Genomic DNA, 21,904 nt, shown 5'->3' with positions numbered 1-21,904 from the left:
CGCAAAAAGATTGTTTAAATATGAATCCTGCAAGTTTTGTGTGTCTCAGTGTGAATTAAATGTAAATTGCCATGGCTATTCCCAAATTATATTGCTATACTGAGATGAGTGAAATCGACTGAAATACGTAATAAATACTGAAATAAAATGTGTTAGCAATTTATTAAACATTAATATTTAGGCTCTATAATAAAACAACTATAATATATAAAATGCCATAGAGATAATAAGAATGTTTAGACGCTTTGCATCACAGAAACAGATTATATTTTGAAAAACATTATTTTAAATTGTAATAATATTTCACAATACTACTGTTTTTTTTTCTGTATTTTTGATCAAATAAATGCAGGCTTGATGAGCCTTCAAAAACATTATAAAGTAATGCATCTAGTCTTTTGACTGGTACTGTGATTTTAAATATAGGCCTATACAAAATTTTCTTCACATGATGTGCAATAATACATGCATGCATAAGATCACAAAAATCATGTTTTCTGTTAAGAGGGGACATTATATTAACATTAATACAATAGCTGATATGATCCTGTTATCAGCATGAATGTAACATTCACACAGATGATTTTTTCTTTTATCTCACAGATCTGAGAATTATAGTTTTCAGATATTGGCCCACATTAGACTGCATGCATATGATACTGAGATCACTAACTGGAAGCAGAAAAGTTTTTTTTTTTTTTTTTCCCCTTCTTTTTTTCTTCCATTGCAGAAACACCAAATGCCAGGTATGTGATGTTAACATATCTTTGAACAGGATTCATTTCCTGGTATAACTGTGTGTGTCTTTGACTCTCACTTATATAGTTAACTATATTTTAAATAAACTTAAAACAAAAAAATGATATATGTCTTTTGTCATTGCATTCTTTCTTAGTTGACTCAGTCACATTCCTGACCTAATGGCTCATTATGTGGCTCATTAGGGGCAGGGTCTTAATCCTCTCAGGTGTGAATCACAGAATTAATCATGAAGATTCACGCCTCTCCGTATACGGGCTCCCTAAACAAAAAGTGTCATAGAAATGTAAAATCAATACATTGTATTTTTGGTCTAAGTAGGCAGGATAATTTTCACATAATTTTGAAGCAAAAACTCTAGACTAAAATATACAATTCCCAAAAGTCTTGTGAAAAAACATTTAGTATGCATTTTGAGGCCTTATTTCAGTGATGTTTTTTTTTTCAAAAACCATGCATATACGTAATACTCTCAAAAATACAAACATGTACATACTTGTTGCTCACATATTATTGTAGCCTAGTTTGTGCTGAATACAGTGTAATGAGACTTTTGTCATTAATATGTTTATAAACAACTGAAAAAAGCACAAATGTCAGGGCATGTCAAAACTTTTCCAGGCCCCCAAATCAGCCTCAAGCTCCAGATGGTTAAGCTAGTCCTAGAATAAATGCATGTTTGAGCTATTTTAACTGAAAGCAACTTGCACTGACATATCTTAAAATATGTCAGTGCCATTGTTTTGTCTCAAGATGCACAGCAGTGATGTTTTTTCTAGTGTATGTTTATAAAAGCTACTTAAATACCCTAATTGAACTAAGGCCTAATTCTGGCTTAGGCTAAGCCCTGTCTGTGAAACCAGGCCTATATGTACTTGTGGCAAGCAGGGTGGGGCCATGAGCCACGAGAACAGAGCAAAGCCATTAGCAAAAGTGATAAAGAGTGCCACGAGTCCCACAGAGGAGCTCCGGAATGATTAAAAAAGGAGTGACGACAATGAATGATGAGAGAGGATCAGGCCTAGACTATGTTGCTGTTTTGTTTTAGTTTAAGCCAGAGGTGTCCAAACTCTGGCGTTTTACTTTCATTTTATTGTGTTTATTTCATTCACTATTAGAGTTTAAGGAGGGTTGGCTGCTGTCCATTGCAGGGCGCCTCGTGTGAGGCCTTTTAGCTAGTTGAAAACCGTGCAGGAGTTTGCTCTGAGAATCAGGGCCATTTTTTTCGGGAAAATTGTTTGTATATGTCCAGGGAAAGAAAAACGTAGAAATTGCACAGTCTCATGGGTACCCCCGACCTGCGAGGGGCAATGAGGGTATGCAAAAAGCTGACTGGGGCTGATACCCATGGAAACGAAGCTAAGCTAGTGCTAAAGCTAAGCTAAGCTTTCTTTTTTAATTTTTTTTATTTCAAACAACAACCAATACAAATAAAATAAAATATAAAAATACAATAATTGTGTTACCACATACATACATAAAAAAAAAACAATATCTACGAATAATCATCAATTAATTACATGTGTCCAAAAAGGAGCGGGATGAAGCAAAAGCTTGTTATTTACCCACCCCTTATACAACTATCAAAAATTCCAATATATATTAAATATTTTTCTATATATACACTATATATTCATAGCACAATAAAAAATAAACCTAAAGGGCATACTCTGCAGAAGAATATAATTTAGTCAATAATACATAAAAATAAATTTGATAAATATGACCACTAGACTGCATTCTTTAAAGACAATTTATAATCACTGGACTACATTCTTTAAAGACAATCACACATCATGTCATGCACAAACAGAAGAGGGAACACACAGGTAGTGCTAAGCAGATATTTTATGAACAGATCATAGCCAAAAGCGCAAACTGGTAAGCAGGTGAGTGAGCAGTATGGTAACAAGTAGACAGTCACACTTAGCTAATGGTAGCTTTCTCTTTGCAGGCAATGGCAGAGCACTTTCAGATGAGCTGGGATCCGATGAGACATGGAAGATGAAGAAGGTGAGTAGGTAAGTAGAGTCAGGCAGGTTTGCACTCAAGTGGAGATTGACGAGACCGGACAACAGATGAGTGTGCATGGTGGGTAACTGTAGAGGTTCTGATAACATGGGTAATTTGGGTCATTGTAGGCAGATACAGTACATGGAGCTCAAGGACCTAGTTCTGAGGGTGTGTTGGCTGAATCTGTGATGTTATAACTATATAAAGTTTGGTTAACTTAACAAGGATGTATTGTATGTGTATAACATACTGGACAAATTGGCATGCGGCATGCTGTCTAGCGTATTCTTATATTTGGTATTAATAAAAAATTATAAATAAATAATAATAATAAATGTACTTTTCAGATGAGTGCAAAAATATTATTAAATAATGTTACTTATTAGATGACTTACAGAGCTGTTTTGGAGGTTTTGACGACTTCCAGTAGTCTAAAGAAACACTCGTCTGATTTCTTGAACTTCTGTAGGTTAAACTCTTCCAGCTCCTCTTCTGATGTCAGCATCACAAAAGCCACAGCAGACCACTGGGCAGGTGAAAGATCAGCAGATGAAAGTCTTCCTTTGTTAAGTTGGTTTTGAATCTCTTTCACCAGAGTATGGTCATTCAGTTCATTCAGGCAATGAAAAAGATTAATGGATCTCTCTGGAGATAGATTATCTTCTAACTTTTGCTTGATGTACTGAACTACTTCCTTGTAGCACTGGTCATTGCCATCTTGCTGGGTCAGCAGACCTCGTAAAAGTGGACGATTAGACTCAAGTGACAGACCAAGAAGGAAGCGAAGGAAAAGATCCAGGTGTCCATTGTCACTCTCAAGCGCCTTGTCCACTGCAGTCTTCAGCAAATCAACCATGGTTTCATTTTTGTTTTCCTGTTGTGTAGACTCCTGATAAAACACACTTTTCTTGTTGATGTCTAGAAATAGATGTGCATAAAGGGCTGCAATAAACTCTTGAATGCTCAAGTGAACAAAGCAGTACATGGTACCAAGAATGATCCCTGTTTCCTCCTTAAAGATCTGGGTACACATGCCTGAATACACTGATGCTTTAGAGACATCAATACCACATGCCTCCAGGTCTGATTCATAGAAGATCAGGTTGTTTCTTTCCAGCTGATGAAATGCCAGATTCCCCAGTGAAAGGATGGTGTCTTTATCCCAGCAAACATCATACTTCCTTCTGCTCTGCTGGATCTGAAAGCGAAGAAAGTGTGTGTACATTTGTGTCAGAGTCTTGGGAGTGTCTTCTGTATATCTTTCCTCTTCCAAAATATTTTGGAGAACAGTGGCTGAAATCCAGCAGAAGACTGGGATGTAGCACATGATAAAGAGGCTCTTTGACTGTTTAACAAGATCAACGATTTTGTTTGCCACAGACTCATCTGTGAACCTTTTCTTGAAGTACTCCTCCTTTTGTGCATCATTGAATCCTCGTATCTCTGTTACCCGGTCAATACAGTCAGGGGGAATCTTACCAGCTGCTTCTGGTCTGGTGGTGATCCAGATGAGAGCAGAAGGAAGCAAATTTCCCTTTATGAGGTTTGTTAGGAGAACATCCAGAGCAGCTGGTGACGATACATCACGCCACGTCTCATTACCTTCAAAGTTTAGAGGAAGTCGGCATTCATCCAATCCATCAAGGATGAACAAGACTTTGAATTTATCATTTCTTGCCAGGTTCAGTCCTTTTGTCTCTGGGAAAAACTGAGTTATAAGGCTCATCAAACTTTGTGTTTCTTCCTCCTTTAAATTCATCTCTCTGAATGGAAGAGGAAATATGAAGCTGATATCTTGATTTTCTTTTCCTTCAGCCCAATCCAGAACAAATTTTTGCACAGAGACTGATTTTCCAATGCCAGCAACTCCTTTTGTCAGTACAGTTCTGATCTCCTTGTCTTGTTCTGCTGCTTCAAACAAGTTGTTGCATTCAATCTGTATGTCTTGTGATTCTGCACACCTGAAAGCAACCTCAATCTGTCTAACCTCATGTTCAGTATTGATCTGTTCACTGCCACCCTGAGTGATATAGAGATCTGTGTAGATGTTATTCAGAAGTGTGGAGCCACCATGCTTTGTAATTCCTTCAAACAGACACTGACACTTCCTCTTCAGGTTTAATTTTAGCTGTCGCTGATGAATGAATATCAGCTCATCTAAATATACAAACATGAACAAAAATATCTTACAATTGTAAAAGTGACATATATGTCAGGTATTTATGTCATGAGCCATGTTACCTTCTAGAGTATTTGCAAGTTCGTCTTGCTTCATATCTCTTAGGAAGTAAAGTGTGATATCAAGAGCTGCTTCTTTGATACTACACATGCCTTCATTGAAGTCCTGCACAAAGTATTGTGTGTTCTCTTTTTGTAATATTTTCTTAAACTTCTCCAGCTCATTCTTCAGAAATACGATTATTTTGTTCTCAACATCCTAAAAGCATATGAAAAAGAAGTAGAATAAATTCTAAATATGCTTAAAATATAATCATTGTGCACTTGGAACATCTAGGTTACCATTGTAACCCTCATTCCCTGAAGGAAGATACTGACGTAATAGGATTTTGTGTGGGAGCCCAATCAAGATTTGCATGCTGAGTCACACCTACCCAAACATACGGGTATAATCAGGACTCACTTCATTCATGCTTTGCTAAGGAGCCGAGACAAGGATCCAGGCCATTCAACAGTGGTTCAGGGCTATGGCAGGGGGATGTAACATATCTCTGTTACCTCCGTCAGTGAACGGAAGTTACAACAGTAACCTAGACATTCCCATTCAGTCAGTCGTGTTCGATGTTAAGTCGAAACTGATGTAATGGGGTCCCTATGGAAAATGGCATAGCAACTGAAACTTGTTACGAGTGTTGTAGATACAGATGCAGGCAAGCCACGGTGCCCCTTTTGGCAACTGCTCTCACAAAAATTGTAACCTACCCAAGCACCCATAGTAAGCCAGAGAGAAGTCCTCCATACCATAGGGGACTTACTTTGGGGATGGTCGAAGCTGCTGTTCTTGCCCCAGGGAAGAGTTCTTCTAAACTCGATTCCCACATTTTTCAGCCATAACAAAAACACTAGGGAAGTATTCCCAGTCCCAAAGGAGGGGTTCCAGAGGTCTGGACATGCCACATGGTGATGTACGCCACGGTTGATGTGTTAGCCGTATGGACCAGTACATTCTTGCCATGCAGCAGCAGTCGAAACCGGCTCAGGGCAAGGAATACTGCTAGCAACATGAGACAATTGATGCGCCATGCCCATCTCAGCACTCGGTTGTGTAGCCAGTGCTGAAGCAGTCTCATATGCAACAATCTGAGTGGCATGACCACAGCTGTGGATGCCATATGCAGCAGGAGCCTCTGAAATTGCTTCAGTGGAACCACTGTTTTCCGCATGAACATATTCAGGTAGTTCAGCACTGACAGAGCACGCTTGTTGGTGAGGTGTGCTGTCATGCTGACCAAGTCCAACTCCACACGAAGAAAAGTGATGCTCTGCATGGGGGAGAACTTGCTCTTTTCCTATTTGACCTAAAGCCCCAACCAGCTGAAGTGCCTGAGCACCAGGTCCGTGTTCATATAACTGATCTCGTGACTGGGCCAGAATGAGCCAGTCATTGAGAAATTAAGAATGCGAATGCCCGCCTCCCTGAGTGGGGCAAGGGCAGCTTCCGTGGCAGGGACAGCCCAAAGGGGAGGACCTTGTACTGGTATGCTCAAAACTTGATATGAAAATATGTGCCCTTTAGGTTGATCGCTGCAAACCAATCCTGTAACCGAATACATGAGGATGCGTTTCTGAAGGACTGCAAAAAAAAGACCCTGTTACGTCAGTATTGACGTAACGCTGAACAAGACTGACTGAATGGGAACAAAGTTGTGCTAATGAGACATTTAACTATAAGGTAACAGAACATAACATAGACTAGTACATAACTAGTTTTTATCAATAATAGAAAAAGAGAATTATTAATAAAATGAATACTGGCATTTTATAAATGTGTGAGATTAAAATAAATAACACAGGAAATGAAACTTCTTATGCTATTTTAATTAATATTTTAAAATGAAAGCTGTCCAAAAGCCAAGTAAAGTAATGATATAGAAAATAAATGCTTTTAGTTCAAACTTATGTTCTAAAAATATCTAAGTTAAGAAAAGAAACATTAATTAGGTATTTAAAAAAAACACTTTTACATTTGTTCAGTATACTATTTCTTTGTTATAATCTAAATATCAAAAATGCATTAATTTCTTTCCTACCTGGAAGATCCATAGGCGATTTTCACTGAACTCCTTACGGAGACGGTACTTCTGGAATTCTGAGTCTGATTTCTCATATTGAACCCTGTTAGCAAAATAAAATTGGCCAGTGTTCACAGTGAATTAAAGTACATCACTGTGGTTACAGACAATGTATTAATATATCCAATATCTCTGTTGAAATATATATATATATATATATATATATATATATATATATATATATGTAACATAAGACCAAATCCATGGATGTAATATACTGATGCATATCCTGTTTTCACCCACCTGTTTACATCCACTTAAGCCATAACCGACTGTATTTATTGTTTATTTTAGTTAGCAATGTAAATTAAACAGTGCAAGGCAAACTGTGGTATTTTGTGTTCTCACCTGTTGAGAAGAAAGAATTCCAGTTCAACATCACTATTCAATTGCTATTGTGCTTTAAGCTTTTGCCATTGTGTAAATTCTGCACCAACATTTACTGTATTTACGTGAGATACTCCAGACAATGGACATTTTGACAACTATGTGTGCATTTGACCATTCAGGCGCCAGGAGAACTGATCGCGTGCTGTCTGAGAGAACTGGGATCGCACACACAAGAAAGAGAGAGAGCGCAAACTTCTGGACTGTGTCATTCAGAGCGATTCCACCTGTCCCACTTTCACTAATCGATAACGAACTGTGATTGGATGGTAATTTTGTTCTATGACGAATTGATTGGTTCTCCCGTGACAGAACACCACTACTACTACTACTAATTCTATGATCACCAAAAAATACGGGACAAAACATGATTTTTTCTTAGTAAGTCGGCACACTAAAAATAAAATGAAATACAAGACTGTCCCGGGAAAAATGGGATGTCTGGTCACCCTAGACATAATTAGGCTGCTGTAACATGTGTTATGTAACACACAGTAGGTCCATTTTAGGTTAACATTAACAATACTTTCGCAATTTAGGGTGAGGAAGTCAACTGGCAAAATGGTAATGTGTTAAAAGTAGAATTTGAAATCAAACCTTTATCAGGCTTATTAACATTTCCAAGCTTAACATATTTATATACAGTCATATATGCTAAATAAGGTTATCATAACTCTACTGTAAGAAATTCTTAGCTTAAGGCATGCACTGTAAGTAGTTGGTAGACCACCCAGTCACTGCACTCTTCATTCCCTCTTTACCAGTGTTTTACACATGCCTTGCATTGAATTTTGAAAAATCTTCAGTTTACAAGAATCACACAAACTGGCTATTTTAGATTCAAAGCTGTATCCCTGCAAAAGGCATGTTACATGTTATGGCCTATTCAGTCTCTTGTAAAAATAAATTACACGTTTAATTTATATAGCAACTTTCAAAAGCTCAAGGACACTTTCAAAAGCAGTAACATAATAAACAGTTTTTGATAATGGTATTTTAGTTAGCAATGTAAATTAAACAGTGCAAGGCAAACTGCAGTATTTTGTGTTCTCACCTGTTGAGAAGAAAGGATGCCAGTTCAACATCACTATTCAACCGTTTTTGTGCTTTAAGCTTTTGCCATCGTGTAAATTCTGCACCAACATTTACTGTGGTCTTCTGCTCTTTGTTACTAAACAACACACAAAAAAGTAGTATTTTTCATTTGGGTCAAACCATCATCAAAGCAGCAGGTTATTCCCACCAAGCATTCATCAGTACAGAAAATGGGTTCATGGAAAATTTAGTTTTATGTGTGACCAACAACAAGAAACACATGAAATAAATACCTTTTGGTAGATGATGGTGATTGCTCACTGAAGACTGGTGGTGGATTATCCATGGATCTATCACTCTTCACAGACACAGAGCCAAAACTATACGAGCCTGATTTTACACTAATGACACAAAGAACAGAGAAAAGCAATACTTTACTTGAGGAAGTTATTCAGGGTCATATAAATAAGTTCAGACAGAGGTCATAAATAGGGTCATGAAGCTCTCTATTTCAGCACCAGTGAGTTCTCACAACAATTTTGAAAAATGTGAGAAAAGCAGGCATTGTAATCTGTGGAGTGGAGGAGTAACAAATGGAGACAATATAACAGTTTTTTTTTCACCATCACTGAGTTAGAAGCACGACAGAATTTAAGCCATGCAGAAACACAGTCGTTACATAAGAACCATACAACATCATGGAAATAAACAACTATGACCCACAATTGTGTCTCTCAACAACTGTAATGTGATCTCTCAGACTTTGAAGCGTCTGTTATAGGAAAGCATCACTGTGCTGTCATGAATACATGAAAACAGCGTCTTCTCACAGGATAACAACATGTCTTAACCAGACGTGAGGCGGTGTCACGACTAAAACAAGAACATACATGTATGGATTATGTGCTTTATTTAATGTTAAATGGGTTTAATGTGACTTACAGCTGATGGCAAACTCAGCATAGAATCTGCCCTAAACTGTGTGCTATTTTCTCTACACAGGAGCAGGTGTAGCGAAAAGAATGTCTGGTAAGCAATTGAGGTGTTTTGTTTTTGGATTTAAGAGAGAACATAACAGTCTTCATTTAGTCCCGACATCAGGGCAGATCGAGGCTTCGCAAAACAATGAAGCAGTTGAAACAAATGTGCCGTAATGGGTCGAGGCTTCGAAACAATCTGACACCTGTCTCCACGGTGACCCCTAGTGTTCAGAACAGACAGAACCCTTTTACAAATGTATTGCAAAAGTTTGATTGAAAGTAAAATCAAGCAAATGCAATTAACTAAGCATCTAATAAGATTAAATATATAGTGTCTGTATAATATGTGTTCTTTTATCAATTTTTTTTAATCAATTTTCAAGGCTTGTTTCTCTGTTCCATGGCTCAAGCTAAACAGGCCAATAAGAGATTAATAACTATCATTATTTATTTGAATTATTGTAATGTCTAATTAAAACGATCAACAAATGTATACAACTGATCAGAGATTAGGTAAAAGCCCATAGACACTTGTTCAATAGTTCTCAGTGAATCTGCATGATTCATGGGTTCACTTTATTATCGCCCTCTACCGGTGAACCACTGAAATTTCAAACTGTTTTGAAACATTTCGAAACAGTGATGACGTAATGAAGCCTAAAATCATGTGACTTTGGCAGTTTGATACACGCTCCGAATCACTGGTTCAAAACAAAAGATTCATGAAGCTTCGGAGCTTCATGAAGCAGTGTTTCGAAATCAGCCATCACTAGATTTCTGTGCCTGATGTTTACTTTCACAGACAAAACCGATTGTGTTTATGTGAACTTTTGTGTTTTTGACATAACATTGTGTGTATTTGGCACTTTAAACACAATAAAACATGAAAGAGAGTTAGTTTAGTACGAGACGAGATGTGCTGTCTGACAGCCAACTGTCTGTTTGTCTGCTTCAGATTTGTGCGCTCAGAAAACAATCAATTACAGGTTTAAATTGATATAGCTTTTAAAAACACTTGGAAATAATAAACTTTCATGAACTCTATGAGCATGATCGTGAGATAGATGATAATCAAAAAAAAAAAAAAAAAGCAGATGTCTTGTATTTCGAAGAGAATCCGATTCAGGCAGGTAGGAACTGTGATCATGAAAAAGTAGCAGCTCATTTGCATTTAAAGGCACATGCACAAAAAAACGCATGTTTTTGCTTGTATTCGGAAATGGGTATTTACAGCATGCTATAATAAATAATCTGTGAGGTATTTTAAATTTAAAAGACACATTATGTGAAACATTATGTTTTATTTTTTTAAGATTTACCAAAGTTAACCCAAATCTGTAATGAAAAACACATGAAATACCTTTTGGTAGCTGATAGTGTTTTCTCTCTTAAGTCTGGTGGTTGAAATATTGAACAGTCACTCTTCACAGACAAAGATCTGGACACTGATCTTCTACTAATGACACAAAAAAACAGAGAGAAAGAAAATACTTTACTTTAGATGATTTATAGATTTATTGTGTATTCACAATAAAGAGACACAACGCAGAGAAATTAGCTGTCACAACACTGTGATGCAAAACACATGAAATACCTTTTGGAAGGTGATGGTGTTTTCTCACTGAAGTTTGGTTTATTATCATAATTTGACCAGTCACTCTTCACAGACACAGAGCTGAATACTGGTGAACCTGATCTTTTACTAATGACACAAAGAGCAGAGTGAGAGAGAAATAAAACAAGAGTCTTAATATGAAGACTTTAAGCTCTGTAAAATACCTCTGCAATTTAACATAAACTATGTCTTGGTCTGAGACTTCATCCTAATAAGTAAACAGTTCTGCAAAGATGGAATCATGATTAAAGTACAGCCAAATGAAGCGCTGGTTCCTAACCATGCACAATTTACACTTTCAACTGTGGTTTTCAACTGAAACAACTGTGGTTCTAAAACTTTGCGACAGTGCATCCAGATGTGCATTAGATCAAATGTATCAACAAAAGTACTAAAAACTAAGTAACATAACTACTTTTATCTGCAAATCTGACTTGAACTGTGTGCAAGGAATGTGAGGCTATACCCTAAAAAACTGCTTGGTTGTTTCAACTCAAATTTGGGTTAAAAATGGACAAACCCAACCATTGGGTTAAATTTTCTAATTAGATTTTTTAGCCAACCGTTGGGTTTGTCCATATTTTACTCAAATTTGGGTTGAAGCAACCAAAATTATTTTAGAGTGTAAGAAAAGAGACAAAATCTACCTTCAGTAGAATTTTCACTAGAAAAAGTCACTAGTAGTCCATTACCTAAATTTAGTCATTAATAGTCCCAAACCATCTATGCATGGTATGTTAGTAACCATGAAACGGTCTATAAAGCCCTGTTTGGTGTGCATATTTTTGTATTTGTTCAAAGTAATTTTTAACCCATAAATATGTACAACATGTCTCAATTTTGCACAGTATTTGCAAATATAAAACCCAGCATGTATAAAACTACTTGTTGGCAAGATTTTGTTCTTCACAGAAAAGTAGTGTAATTGAAAACAGCCTTACCTCTGTTCTTCTGAGAGTCTGATTTCAGTGGGACAGTCCTTTCCTCGCTCCTCTGACATTATTGCAGCAGAGACGCCAGTACAAACAGCAAAGCAATGATCCGTGAAAACATTCGGCAATTCTGTACGATCTGGAGATGACAGCATGTTACTAAGATTAATAACCTGGCAGTAATTCAAGAAGAAAAAAAGTAAAGTAAAAGTACTTTCCATTCCGTCTAATCACAGAACAACAGCCTGAAATAAATAGGGAAAAAATCCTTCAGAAACATCTTCAAAATTTGTTCAAGTCCAGCTTATTTGTCTGTCTTCTTTGTGAATATAAACAACCTCTGGAATAAGAACAACGCAAAGTTTCTAGGGGGAACGCAAAATATAAAAAAGCATTGTCTTCTTATTTTTCCTATGATCTCATATTTCCCCATCCACCATGTCCTCGGGGGATCCGTACATTCTTTCAGTCATTATCAACCCACCACTCATGATCCCGGGGTGCTTGAAACTCCTCCGCCTGAGGAAGCTACTCATGCCCAACCCCAAAGACGACAATCCATTTTTTCCCACTTAAACGAACTCAAGCTTTTGAGATGACAGATATCCTATATAGCCAATTGACATATGAAGTGTCAAAAATGAGATAACAAGACTGAGTGAATGCTCTCCACACACAGCTAAATCCCAGCCTCAGCCCAATCAGAAGTACCGGTCAGATGGACTTACAGGTTTTTGCATCTAAACTCTTCATATCATTTCTGATTTCACAAACCCTAGATTGCATTGAAGTCACGGTTATTTTGAACAATATCTATATACGATTAACAATGCTATGTGAGGGCTTTTTAAACTTTTAGATGCCTCGAACTGCTACATATGATCATCTTCATGCAAAGGACCCCTATCCTGAAATTTAAAAGACAAATGCCCAATTAATACATTTCTATTAATTTACATTTTTATAAATCTTTTCCACTCACTGTAATAAAATACTGTTAAATGTATTTCTTTAATAAAATCTATGTTTTACTTATATTAATTGTTAATTTAATAGATTAATGACTATTATTTTATTATAATCACTTTAATTTAATAATGTATTTATTTCAGTTTTCTCTACATTTTATTCTTCTTTGGTTCTAAATTTTTGGTTTAATTTAATTTTTTTAAACTTTTTTTTATTTATTTTTTTTTACAGTTTTTTTTTACATGCTTCCATGTTATTTTACTTAATTTAATTTTATTTATTTATTTTATTTCTACTACAGTTTTTTATTACTGGGCTTTTCCAAATGTATTCATTTATTTACTTATTTTAAGTAATTTATTAATTTTATTTATTCACTCTAAAAATGCTAGGTTAGTTCAAGTGAGGGAAATATGGCCCAATCCAACCACGGGTGCGTTTCCCGCACAACGATGTAGCTCGCTGCTGAACTACCATAGTACAATGCATCGTTAAACAAATCAACTACTAGTCACGACTGTTTCCCGAAACCGTATTGTCTCAAACTTTTCGTTCAACCACGTTGGTGAATGACGTCACACAGGTGGTGGAGTAATAACTTCTTTAAATGAATCCGTTTGAGATCGAATTAATGCTAGAATTTCTGCTATAAATTACGGACATGGCATTAAAGGACTAATTATCATTTTCCTCAGTTATTTTGCTTTATTTCCAGATTAAATCAAATGCTTGTTCTTACGTACTAGAGCACATACACACATGCGCACTCTTCAAAAACGGTACTTTAAATCTCTTGACAAACTAAAATATATAAATGACATTTGTATATATTCGAAATAAAAGATAGGCTATACATTGTACTTAATGTCAGCTTGCTTATTTTGCTCAAGATAATGATTTATTAAGTCAACGTCATAAAAACAGGAAACCATGCTTCTAACCACAACTCGAGAGCTGTCGTTCCAACCACTCAAGTTTGCAATGCAGTTTGCGAATGTTCGTTTGAACGATGGCTTCGGGAAACACCAAATCGTTGAACTATGTAAGTAATGACGGAACTTGCGATGTTAGGTGGCTAACGATGCTTTTGGGAAACGCACCTCAGTATGTTTGTAATGTAACCCTGTTGGGTTTGTCCATATTTTACCCAATTTTTGAAAAAAATCTATTTTTGAGTGATATTTTATTTTTTTGACATTTTGGCTTTTTTTTTTTTTTTTTCATTTAATCATTTAAATTTAATTTTATTTATTAATTACTATTATTATTATTATTATTATTATTATCATTATTAGACTATTATTATCAGGCTATTATGCGGCCCCATGGTCCCTGGACCCCAGTTTGGAAACCCCCTAGCCTATGTTTCATACATTTAAAGAGACAACAAACAACACTAATACAACAACTCAGAGTTAAACTAGGAACAGTTAATCAGGAGTTATGATTTATCCATGCTATAGGAGCTGTCATATGTTTAATACATGTGCGCTCGCACATACAATGAATGTTTTAACAGGCTTTTACAAAGTGTTGATTACAAGTGCTTCACATGGATTAATGCAAGCTATTAAGACAAGACAGTGATATTGGAAGATCAAATTCATGTGCACCAGCAGTAGGCCAACTTGATACATAGAATAAACTGAAATCTAACACACCAGCAAGATGCAACAACAATGCAAGACTGAGATTCTCTTGTGTCTTTAAACCCCAATAGAGCATGAGGGCCTCTGGAATTTGACGCCCACTGCACTGCTACAGTCCAAATGTCAAGCTGCAGTAGGCCTACGCAAGTGTCTAAAAGGCATCAAATTTGTCCGGAACTGCCTCCACAAATACCGGAATATCATTATGGGTGTTGCTCAGGGAAAGTCTTTTGGCTGTCATGAATGCATTCCCGATACTACTGACGTAAACAGTTGAAAAAGCGTTAAAATCTGACATTACGTGACCACGCAACAACTTTTGAGTCACTATTGTGTACAAGGATAGTTTTACAGGGGACAAGACACTTCTTGCCGTTGAGATGACTTGGAAAAAGCGTCAATCACCCTGAATTATCTTACTTTTTTTTAATCACTGCAATTGGTGGGAATAAATACTTTAAAGCAATAAAAACTTACTTTCTTTCTTTCTTTCTTTCTTTCTTTTCCTACAGGAGGAAATAATGCTTAAATTGCTGAATTTGGTCCTCCATTATCAGTGTTTGAACAATGAGGTATGTCAAGTGTTTCAGAATGTCCCTTTTAATATGTGTGGCCTTCAAAAATGTTGTTCTCATCATTTCTGATTCCATCATTTGTCTGATTTCTCCATGAGAGTCTCTCAAAGAAGCAGCGTGATCCTCAAAAGAGATATAATAAAATCAGACTCATTCTTGTGTTTCGATGCTTCCCTAGAGATGAATGGATCACTCATTAACTCAAAAATGTAAATTCTGTCAGAATTTACTCACCCTCGGGTTGTTTCAAACCTGTATAAATTTCTTTGTTATATTTTTTAGTTTGTAACCCGGCCGCTCTAGGCCACCATTGACTTCTATAGTATTTTTTTTTTCCTACTATGGAAGTCAATGGTGGCCCAAAGTAGCCTGGTTACAAACTTTCTTCAAAATATTCAAAGGGTTGTGTTCAGCTGTACAAAGAAATGTATACAGGTTTGGAACAACCTGGGGTGAGTAAATGATGACAGAATTTTCATTTTTGGGTGAACTATCCCTTTAAGTGCCTTGCTGCCACCTACTGGTGGTTTAGTTTCATGTTTGAAAGTATCAGTGCTTTTTTCCCAACATTTATTTTTATATTAAAACATTTATTTAAAACCTCAACCTTAATAATGATCAAATGCAAGATTTTGACATGAAAGACAATACATACATTTAAAAAGGTAAAAAAAGAAAAAGAAAAGAAAAGGTTAAGTAAATAACGCTTTGGGGTATTTCTGCAGATTTAATGTAAAAACTTGATAGAACACTGATGAGAATACTGCCTCAGCATAAATGATATTTACAACATCATTTTTTTTCTCCCCTTCCGAAAGGACAAGAATATGAAAAGGCTTAATGTTGAGCCCAGCATAAATGATTTCAAACAGGGCAGGAGACTAAAGATTTCAACCTGAACAAAAATCAGTTAGCATGAGTATTAGAGAAAGTCCCTAACCTCAACTAAATCGGACAGTGTTAAATAAATTAAAACTGTCACTGTTTATGCTTGTATATTCTAAAACAGTTTATATAATTCACATTTTTTTTTTAATATTTACATTTTAATGAACAATAAAAAAGCTTTTGTATTTACTATCAATTTAATTTATTCTTAAATATTATCCAGCTGCCCATTCTCTATAGAGAACATACTTCAATTAATTTGTATGTATGAAACAATAGCTTTCATCTTTTTTCAAAAACAATAAAAATCAGACACAACCTGCTGCTGTTTGAACTGTGTAGAAAAAATATGAGTAATACAATTCATTTCAATACATTTGCATAGGAAACCACTCAGCTTCAGAAGTGTTAACTTTGCAACTACTATAATTTAGTATAAGCAGCTTAACATTTAAAACAGAGAACTTACAGTGTTAATTCCATTCTTGAAGACTGTTGAGCTTAGTTTGACCATCAACACTCAGTCCTGAATAGAAACAATTGAGATGGAATATTTCCATCATAACCTTCATGAACAAACAGTAAGTTTAATGAAAACGGACACAGTTTTGACTAGTTGGACTGTTGAAAAAAGAAAATATTATGTAAAATAGAGGGAGGCCAATCTGAAAAATATGAGCTACAGGATGACTTTTAAAGATTCTGATTGCATTAACAACACAAGGAAAACACAAGTATAATAAAATATATTTTATTAACAAATAGACAAATATCAGTAACACAGCTAAATGAAAACCATGACTGGATAAAGAAATAAAGTAAGATGCCCAGAATCTAATTGATTAAATTGTATGTTGCTTTGACAGAGTGAGGTTTCTTAGATCAGAGTCTCTTGGATTAAACCTAAAGTAAATAACCACCAGGGCCTGTATGCTAAGCATCTTAAGAATAGTCTTATGTTTTGACTTAAGTGTCACAAAAATACTTAAAGTAGGACTTTACTAAGAGTAGGAGACTTTTATAAAGAAGCTAAAAGCAACTTTCAGCAAAGTCTAAGACTGATTCTTAAGGGCTAACTTAATAATAATAAAAAAACCTCACAAAATCACCCTTTATTCAAATATTATTAAAAATATCTTAAAGATTTTGTAAGCATATTGCATAGTTGTGCTTCGAGTCAGTTGTTTTATTTGTGATAACAATGTGCCAAATTGTGCAACATATTTTTCAGCCAGGCTTTCATTCAAAGAAATGTAACTATTACTTTCATTTCTTCAGTGAGAGCATTGATTTGTAGAGTGGGAGAAGTTATTAAATTTCTTACCAGGTCAGTTACAAAAAGAATACCTTGATGATCAAGGTTTATCTTTTTATCAACTCCCTGTCATAATTTAACTCCAATACATCATATTTCCATTCGAAAGGACGAGTCTCCTCCTCTCTGCTCAGCTCCTAAATTAAGAGTGCTGGAGAGGTTTCCTAACCTAGTTAGGAGTAACAAGATGGCAGCAAAGACCTAATTTTCACATTTATGTACCTTTATGAATCACACTTATTGTTAAGTCCAGAAATAAGTAAAATTACGTCATTCTTAGAATTTTGACACACTTAATACTAAAATTATACTCTGAGTGGCTTTATACATTCGGCCCCAAAAGGGAAGTGTATAAATGCACAAAGCTTCACAGAATTTCTTCAATATGTCTGATAATCAACACAAAGAGACACAAGCCATCTGAAGCCCACTTAATGATACCTGCACTAAAATTGCTGAGATTTTTACTCCAAATATCACAATTGTGTTTAGATCAACATCCAAGAAAATCTTTAAAGAATGCTGCACTTTAACCTAAACTTTTTTTCTGAGACCTTGGCATTAGTTTATATTATTAGTATGTGATTTTTATTTTAAATTTAGAAAATTATTAATTTGTTTATTACATAAGTTTTTTACCTTCACAAGTTAAAGCATTTGTTTCAGCTCAGTGGATGATTGACAGGCAAGTAGGTGGAGCTTCACTGTGTTCTGAGGCCCTGATTACACCTGGCTTTAAGATGCATTTTGGTGGATTGCATGACAAGTGGACAATGCTTGTTTTGAGCTTGTCTACTTCCGACCACTTCCAGAGTTAGTCCAAAACGCATTTGACTGGATTGCTTTTGTGCCATATATAATCATGTGTTTAAATGTCTTTGAACATCCACAAAGTCTTCACCTACTGATCTAATGAGTAAACATGCACTATCCAGACGGCATTTAACCTTTGCCAGCTGAAGACCTAAGTTTGGGTTGAAGATGAAAAATGTACTAAGCACAACATTACTGATGTTTATAGAACATTGAAACAATTACAAACAATTACGAAACAACGAAACAATTACAAAAATGCACAGGGGGAGAGGGAAAAGCAAATCGTTTCAAAAGTGATAACAGGAAAAGTTCTTCCGCTTAGCTCAAAATTCATTGGGCTTTTCAAAAATAAGAAACAATGAGAAGAATAAGGTCAATTACACCTACCAGCGGAAGCGGAACAACAGGATTGCGGATGTTCTGATAAGTAGAGTGAGGGCTATTTACTCAAGGGATGATGTGAGTCGCATCACAACTGGGAAGAGGCAGACCCTCACTCAGAAGAAAAACAAAAAGCAAAAACGATTCCTTTTGGATACCATGAAAAATTTACACAGGAAGTTTTTGGCTGAAGAACAAAGCTCCATCTCTTACTCACTCTTCTGTAAGCTCAGACCTTTTTGGGTTGTTCATCCGACTCTGAGTGATCGGGACACATGCATGTGCAAGATGCATGATAATCTGGGTTCCCTTTCAGTCGGTCACGTTCGACGTACGTCAGTAGTGACCGACGAATTGGGATATCGCTTAGAGAGCCCTATCAGCTTCGTGTGAACTAAAACAAGCCAATGGAATTGGCGTGCGATATTTGCATAATGCGCACCGCCCCCGACAGGTGTATATAAATAGGAAGCGGTCTTTCGCTTCGGAGCCATACACTGGTGTCCTGCTTCAGACTTTTTGTTTAAAACTAAAACTGCCTCAGAAGAGGATTTACAGCGAGCTGTCCGTGTTGGTAGTGAAGGCACCCCAGCGAGGTCGCGAGTTTCCGAGGAGCCGAGCTATAAGCTCTCAACTGCTGTTGTAACAGCAACACTCTAAAAGTGTGTGTGCGTGTTGCGATTTGGGCCGGTTCCTCGGTGTGTTCAGGGAGTGGTGTACCTGAGCGCATCGCGTCACTCCCTGTGTGCTTCAGCACAAGTGAGCTGATCTTTCCCCTTCTAAAAGAGCTTTACAGACGAACCCTGACAGTATGTCATTTCGTCTGTGCGTCCCTGCTGATGGGCACAATCGCTGCATCTCGTGTTTGGGCGTTCAGCACGCTGAAGCAGCTTTTGTGGATGGTTCATGTTCCCATTGCGGGAATATGACTATCGCGGTGCTGAGGTCTAGGCTCTCCTTCCTGAGGTCTCAGGAAGCGGGGGCCCCTTCCCCTATGCCCCGTTCGACCGTTTTTTCCGGCCCCGGGCGGAATGACGGATCGGCGGCGTATAGGAAGGGCGACCTGAGGATTACGGTCAGGGCTTCCCCGCCGAGCGGAAACGCTCCGCGGGCCCCTGCCGCCTCATCAGCACCGCAACCCATTGTGCCACCGTTGGTTTCCGCTGGGCCCTCTACGGACTGTCCAGCCGTTACTTTTGGTGCGCCCGCGGCGGAGCAGATGTCGATCTCTGCATCGGAAGGTGAGCCTGAGTCCTCGGGGGAGGAAGATCCGGACGCGCTGCCGCCCTCCGGGACGGTAGCGGTGGCCGAGTCGGATCCCGAGTTGACGGCTGTGCTTTCCCGGGCCGCCTTGTGTGTCGGGCTCGAGTGGAACCCTCCACCCTGCCCCGGCCCATCTCGGTTGGATGATTGGTACTTGGGGGGGGGTCGCGCTGGTCAGGTCCAGCGTCCCGCCCCAATGCCTTTCTTCCCGGAAGTGCACGATGAGGTGACCAGGTCTTGGCAAACACCCTATAGTGTTCGTGCGAGGCCCGGTCCCTCGTCCGCCTTCTCCTCCCTGGATGGCGGAGAAGCCAGGGGGTACGCGAGGATCCCGCCAGTCGAGCGGTCCGTTGCGATGCAGCTGTGTCCAACGGCCACTGGCTGGCGTGGTGAGCCGCGCCTCCCGTCCCGGGCCTGTAAGTTCTCAGCCGGTCTGACTGAGAAGGCTTACAGCTCCTGTGGGCAGGCTGCCTCCGCCCTGCACGCGATGGCCCTTTTGCAGGTGTACCAGGCAAAAGCGCTGTCGGAGATGCCCCAGGAAGGGCCTGACCAACAACTGCTTGGGGAGCTGCGCGCTGCCACCGACCTTGCCCTCCGGGCGACGAAGGTGACAGCACGCGCTGTTGGTCATGCGATGTCTACCCTGGTAGTCCAGCAACGCCATCTCTGGCTGACCTTGGCGGACATGCGGGAAACCGACAAGCAGCGGTTCCTGAATTCCCCCGTGTCCCCGGTCGGCCTCTTCGGCGACGCGGTGGAGAGCTTCGCCCAACAGTTCTCCGCCACACAGAAGCAGGCTGAGGCTATCAAACACGTCATGCCACGGCGGTCCGCTGCTGCCTCCACCCACCCGCCCGTGGCTCAGCCTCAGCCCGCCCGTCGCCGAGGGCGCCCGCCTGCGTCGTCCTCCGCCCCTGCTGGTTCGGCAAAGCAGCAGCCTACACCAGCCATGCAGCAGGGTGCCGGTCGCGGACGTGGTGCCCAGCCCGTCTCAGCCAAGCCAGGTGGCAAACGCAAAAGGAAGTCACGGCCCTGAAACGGGCAACCTGGAGGGGAAGGATCTTGCTCTTCGGGAGAGTTTTCCACCTTCTCTCCCACCCCCGGAGGAGGGCCGGGGGGAATTTGTGATGTCTGTCCATCTACCGCCGCTGGCTCCCCGGAGTCCAGCGGTACCCAATTTATCACAAAAAGAGCAGTTTCCTCAAACTCCAGGTCACAACAGGGTGCGCCTGCCAGTGTGCCAGGCCCCGCCTCGCCACTCGCAGCCCCCTCCCATTTCGCCAGCAGGTGGCAGTGTGATGGTGCAGCCCGCGCCCCGTGCGCCGTCTCCCATACGCACTGCTGCCTCCCAGAGTTCGACCACACTCCGGGCCGCTCCCATGCCGTCCGAGTTGGGTCCCACTCTACCTTGCTGCCCCACCCCCGGTGCGTCTGTGGTGCCTTTGGTCCCGCTGGCTCGGAGTCTGGAGGCGTGGATCACGCTTCCCAGCCCGTCCCGCTGGCTCATTCGCACTATCAGACTCGGCTATGCGATTCAGTTCGCCCGGCGTCCCCCGGTCTTCAGGGGTGTCCACTTCACTCAGGTGTCGTTGGACAGTGCACCTGTTCTCCGGGCGGAGATTGCTGTCCTCCTGGCGAAGGATGCAATCGAGCCGGTCCCTCCAGCCGATATGAAGTCGGGGTTTTACAGCCCCTACTTCATTGTACCGAAAAAGGGCGGTGGGCTACGGCCAATCCTGGATCTGCGCGTCCTGAACCGGTATCTCCACAAGATGCCGTTCAAGATGCTCACGCAGAAGCGCATTTTCGAATGCGTCCGTCCCCGGGATTGGTTTGCAGCAATCGACCTGAAGGACGCGTACTTTCATGTCTCGATTCTGCCTCGACACAGACCCTTCCTGCGGTTTGCGTTCGAGGGTCGGGCATATCAGTACAAAGTCCTACCCTACGGGCTGGCCCTGTCCCCCCGCGTCTTTACGAAGGTTGCGGAGGCGGCCATTGTTCCCCTCAAGGAACA

The 21,904-nt window shown here is 39.3% G+C and overlaps 1 protein-coding gene across 7 annotated transcripts in view; it reads right to left on the bottom strand.

The window, feature by feature from the left end:
* LOC125265206 (protein NLRC5-like) overlaps positions 1–12,519 on the bottom strand; it is a 29,103-nt gene extending 16,584 nt beyond the window's left edge. For 3 of the 7 annotated variants that reach the window (XM_048185333.1, XM_048185341.1, XM_048185350.1), the window contains exons 1-8: positions 12,041–12,519; positions 11,079–11,186; positions 10,845–10,940; positions 8,798–8,905; positions 8,524–8,640; positions 7,041–7,125; positions 5,014–5,209; positions 3,168–4,929 (exon numbers count right to left, since the gene is read on the bottom strand). In XM_048185333.1, the coding sequence (XP_048041290.1) occupies positions 3,168–4,929; positions 5,014–5,209; positions 7,041–7,125; positions 8,524–8,640; positions 8,798–8,905; positions 10,845–10,940; positions 11,079–11,186; positions 12,041–12,252 (2,684 nt within the window). In that variant the 5' untranslated portion in view covers positions 12,253–12,519. The remainder of the gene's footprint in view (positions 1–3,167; positions 4,930–5,013; positions 5,210–7,040; positions 7,126–8,523; positions 8,641–8,797; positions 8,906–10,844; positions 10,941–11,078; positions 11,187–12,040) is intronic. The other 4 variants (XM_048185303.1, XM_048185327.1, XM_048185319.1 and 1 more) reach the window with 3 other exon arrangements.
* Between the last annotated feature and the right edge of the window lie 9,385 nt (positions 12,520–21,904).

This window comes from Megalobrama amblycephala, linkage group LG1 (assembly GCF_018812025.1).
Source record: "Megalobrama amblycephala isolate DHTTF-2021 linkage group LG1, ASM1881202v1, whole genome shotgun sequence".
NCBI lineage: Eukaryota > Metazoa > Chordata > Actinopteri > Cypriniformes > Xenocyprididae > Megalobrama > Megalobrama amblycephala.
The sequence above is the reverse complement of the archived record's forward strand: the minus strand, read 5'-3'. Positions and strand labels throughout refer to the sequence as shown.